This window comes from Sinocyclocheilus rhinocerous, unplaced genomic scaffold, assembly GCF_001515625.1.
Source record: "Sinocyclocheilus rhinocerous isolate Xijiao unplaced genomic scaffold, SAMN03320098_v1.1 scaffold440, whole genome shotgun sequence".
Classification (NCBI taxonomy): domain Eukaryota; kingdom Metazoa; phylum Chordata; class Actinopteri; order Cypriniformes; family Cyprinidae; genus Sinocyclocheilus; species Sinocyclocheilus rhinocerous.
Window position 1 is genome coordinate 337,499 of NW_015637534.1, and position 4,701 is coordinate 342,199.

Genomic DNA, 4,701 nt, shown 5'->3' on the forward strand with positions numbered 1-4,701 from the left:
ATATATATATATATATATATATATGCAGTATATAAGAATTTATAATATAACAATTTAACATTAAAAACTACATTTAAATAAAATAAAAATGTTCTATGTTGTTAGTTCATGATATCTGATATTAACAAATTACACCTTAGTTTTTAACCTTTGTTTTTAGCGTACACCACCTGTACAATCTATATAAAATAACAGATGCCTTTTCTTTCTCCTGCAGAAACATGATGGGCAGTTCACGGTCATTCAGCTGGTGGGGATGATGCGTGGAATCGCTTCAGGAATGAAGTATCTGTCTGACATGAGCTACGTCCACCGTGACCTGGCGGCACGCAACATCCTGGTGAACAGCAACCTGGTGTGCAAAGTGTCCGACTTCGGCCTGTCCAGAGTGCTAGAGGACGACCCTGAAGCTGCGTACACCACACGGGTAAAGCACCTTTCCCCCATCAAGGTTTTATTCGATCCTAGAGTGAGTCATCATCAATTTTACACAAACAGGGAATGAAGGAAGAACTAAACGGATAAAAAATGTATGTTTTTTTTTTGTTTTGTAACATCTTGTTTGCAGTACAAATTTGAGTACCACTTTAGTTGTTTATTTAATGTTTTTTCAGAGCTAACTTTCATCATTGTCTCAGTTTTTCGCTAATACGGTAAATCTGACTCATTCCAAGAGAACTCAGTTAAGAAATAATGATTGAAATGTCTCTGATCTCCTTGAAAATGTCTCTCGTGTCTTTTGAAAGTGTTTGATTGCGTGAAAGAACTTCACCGAGGCACCGAGAGAAAGAGACAGAGGAGGGATGTTTGAGAAGCGAGTTGGCTTTCTCAGGGGTCAGTTTCTCTGTCAAGCCAGCATGTATTAATTACATCCGTTTCTGACAGGACAACCGCCTCCAAACCCCCTACACTCGTTCCTCTGTCTCCCTCCCAGCTCGGTAATTGGTGAGCACCCTGTGGATGCGTATGAAGGCCAAGGGCAAGAAAGAGGCATATGTGTGTGTGTAGCCGTCGGTGTCCACTCTGGATAGGACACAAAATTGCCTGAACTTTTTTATTTTTTGTCGTATTTAGGGCGGAAAGATTCCCATTCGATGGACGGCCCCTGAGGCTATAGCGTACAGGAAGTTCACCTCAGCAAGTGACGTTTGGAGTTACGGCATCGTCATGTGGGAGGTGATCTCATATGGAGAGCGGCCTTATTGGGACATGTCTAATCAAGACGTAAGTGTCCTTGAGAAACTGGAAACACACATGTTCTCATGTGTATTGTTTAAATTGAAATCTGCTCCACTAATATCTAATATCTCCACTAATATAATTTCTGCTGAAGCCTCTGGGGGGGGGGAGTCTCCGAGCAGTGTGTCCTTGCAAACGTTCAGAGAGTAACATCTTCCTGCGGTGATGTCTGTATAGAAACCGCTCGAAAGCCTCATAAACGAGAGCTGTCCAGCTGCTCCTGTCTTTAATACAAGTCAGTTAAACACACTTCATCCCTCACTGCTGTATTATTCTAACGCTTTCTGACTTCCCCCTTTATTACCATCAGAGGAAATGTCAAAGAAATCTTGAAGACCTTCAGGGCACCGCAGATAATGATTTAGATCTGGACTCCCTCTAAAACTAAGAAATGACTGTTAGAATGTTTCCTGTCTAAAAGAAAATAGCTCATTTGATTTAAGAACAGGAAGTGGCAGAGAACAGGAGCAGTGAGTTATAGTCATATAGGAGATGTTTTGAACCATTGAGTTGAATTATAGTCTGGTATATTATAGAAATTTGTTACTTGCAATATGAATATACCATGAAAGCACCATAATAGCACAACAGGAGCTTGATATTAGACAATTAACACTGTTTTCAAATGATAAAAAAAAAAAAATAATAATTCCAACAAAAGGACAGAAAAATTCAGAAAGCTGTTTGAAGAAGATCCTATATTAATGTATTATTGTTTTGTAGCTGTTCACGCATTAAGATCTATATTAACCAGTTTTACTGAAGTCAAAGATATTATTTTATTTATCTGAATGAGGTTACAGATACTAAAGTAGTTGCATAGGAAAATCAGATAGAAATGTGTCCTTAAATATACAGTTGCACATTTTTACTTTGTACATTGTATTGTACAGTATTTTGATGCATGTGTATGTCTTTCAGGTGATTAAAGCTATAGATGAGGGTTACAGGCTGCCTGCTCCAATGGACTGTCCCGTAGTCCTCCACCAGCTGATGTTGGACTGCTGGGAGAAGAGCAGAAGCGAACGGCCCAGATTCGGGCAGATCGTGAACACTCTTGACAAACTGATCCGCAACCCCACCAGTCTGAACGAGCTCGCCAACAGCTCAGTCTGGTGAGAACCTCATATGAACCCTCACTTCATTCAAATCCAGCCGATATTTGTGCATACGTAAGCTTTTCACACTGTTTTCAACCCTGCATTAAGGCCACTTTTTGACCCTGGATTAGGTAATGCTCACACTGCAATAAATCATGTTAAATCCTGTTTTCCTGTACAGATATCTGAACATTCTTGAAACGAGATAAATTAAATTGTTAGTGGGGTTAATAAAGTTAATATACACTACCATTCAAACATTTGTGGTCAGTACAATTTCTATTTATTATTTTTATTTATTTATTTAAATTATTTAAATTATTTTTTGAAAGAAATTAATACTTTTGTTCAGCAAGGATGCATTAATTTGATCAAAAGTGACAGTAAAGACATTTATAATGTTGCAAAAGATTTCTATTTTAGACAAATTCTGTTCTTTTGAACTTTCTATTCTGAAAAAAAGGTATCATGTTTCAACAAAAAATATTAAGCAGTACTGTTTTCAACATTGATGATTTCTTGAGCAGCAAATCAGCATATTAGAATGATTTCTAAAGGATCATGTGACTTCATGAGAATTCAGCTTTGCCATCATAGGAATAAATAACATTTTAAAATATAGTAAAATGAAAAAAAGTTATTTTAAATTGTAATAATGTTTCACAATATTACTGTTTTTGCTGTATTTTTGATCAAATTAATGCAGTCTTGGTGAGCAAAAAACAAAAATAAATCTTACAGACTTTTGAATGGTAGTGTATGTAAACATCCTTAAAACAAGATAAATTAAAGATAAGTTAATATACATTTACTAGGGAAGAAAAAAAAATACATGAAATATTAAGGCTCATTTTCAGGGAATGTCTCATTATTATTTATTTTTCTTACCCCATTGGCAATTTATTCTTGCTTTAAATCTACACTTCACTATATGTTGTTAGATATATTCTGAAAAGTACCAATGGGACCAACACAACAAATTATTATTTAAATTAATTCAATTTTTGATCAAATTAATGCAGTCTTGGTGAGCAAAAAACTAAAAAAATCTTACAGACTTTTGAATGGTAGTGTATGTAAACGTCCTTAAAACAAGATAAATTAAAGATAAGTTAATATACATTTACTAGGGAAGAAAAAAAAATACATGAAATATTAAGGCTCATTTTCAGGGAATGTCTCATTATTATTTATTTTTCTTACCCCATTGGCAATTTATTCTTGCTTTAAATCTACACTTCACTATATGTTGTTAGATATATTCTGAAAAGTACCAATGGGACCAACACAACAAATTATTATTTAAATTAATTCAAGTGTCTGAGGGAGGTTATTTTGAATAGTGATGGCAAACATGTTGAATTGTTGAAAAGACACTCAAACAGGTCACACGCTCTTTGCTAAATATGCAAATTTGAAAACTACCCCAAGAGTTTCCTCATGTACAGTGTGTACAAATAGTATGATATACCCAAGATTGTTAACTCTGGGTTAACAATTTCAAGTGTGAAATGCCTGATAAAGTGACAGAAACATGAAACACAAAGGACAACACCAGTTTAAACCAACTGTCTCTTTTAAAGTAATGTACAGATAAAACATTTAAAAGCCACAAAAACAAATCCCTAACAGCTCAAATAAATCCAGAGAAAATCCAATCCAGATTTTCTGTGTCTGCCCCATGAACTCTCAAATCGTTCGTTTTATGTGAAACAACGGGCAGATAAACTCCATATTGTCTAATATAACCAAACCTAGTGTCACTGATCCTTTTCAACAGACATCCATCTGGCAGCTTTGTAAAAAGACAGTTGTATAGATAGCCTGAACCCCCATTGTAAAACCTGCCATGAGACAGAGCGCAGACTCTCCCTCCACCTGCGGTTTATCAGGAGCGCTGGAGACGGAGAGGCAGAGTTCACATTACAGCCGTAAAGCCAGTGATTCAGAGCCCTTCATGAGATATACGCTTCCTCAAGCCCATCACAGTCTCTCTGATTACAGCCCAACCTGCCAGTCATTTTATCCCTCTGTGTCCAAAGAGGACAAAGAAGAACAAGGGTGTTAAATACATCCCAGGTCTGAGATTGAATTGACCCCCGATTTTCACTCGAACGTTGCTGTCACTCAGCAGTGTGAACCTTAACCCGTCTGTCATGAAGAACGGAAAGGCAACACAATAGGTTTCAGGGCTCGCAAAATTTCAAAATCCCTGGTAGCCCTTCGGGCAGGTACTCTTCAAATTTTGGTAGCCCGAAAATTAATTTAACTAGCCCAAATAAAAAAATACATTTTTTTAAATATAGAAAAATGTCAATCAAAAATATTTTCAATACACAAATATCAACAAATATGAAGGAAG

The 4,701-nt window shown here is 36.3% G+C and overlaps 1 protein-coding gene across 1 annotated transcript in view; it reads left to right on the forward strand.

Moving 5' to 3' along the window:
- LOC107748937 (ephrin type-A receptor 3-like) overlaps positions 1 to 4,701 on the forward strand; it is a 70,989-nt gene that overhangs the window by 55,933 nt on the left and 10,355 nt on the right. Inside the window, exons 17-19 of the mRNA XM_016563953.1 lie at positions 218 to 427; positions 1,075 to 1,224; positions 2,161 to 2,354. Coding sequence (XP_016419439.1) covers positions 218 to 427; positions 1,075 to 1,224; positions 2,161 to 2,354 — 554 coding nt within the window. The remainder of the gene's footprint in view (positions 1 to 217; positions 428 to 1,074; positions 1,225 to 2,160; positions 2,355 to 4,701) is intronic.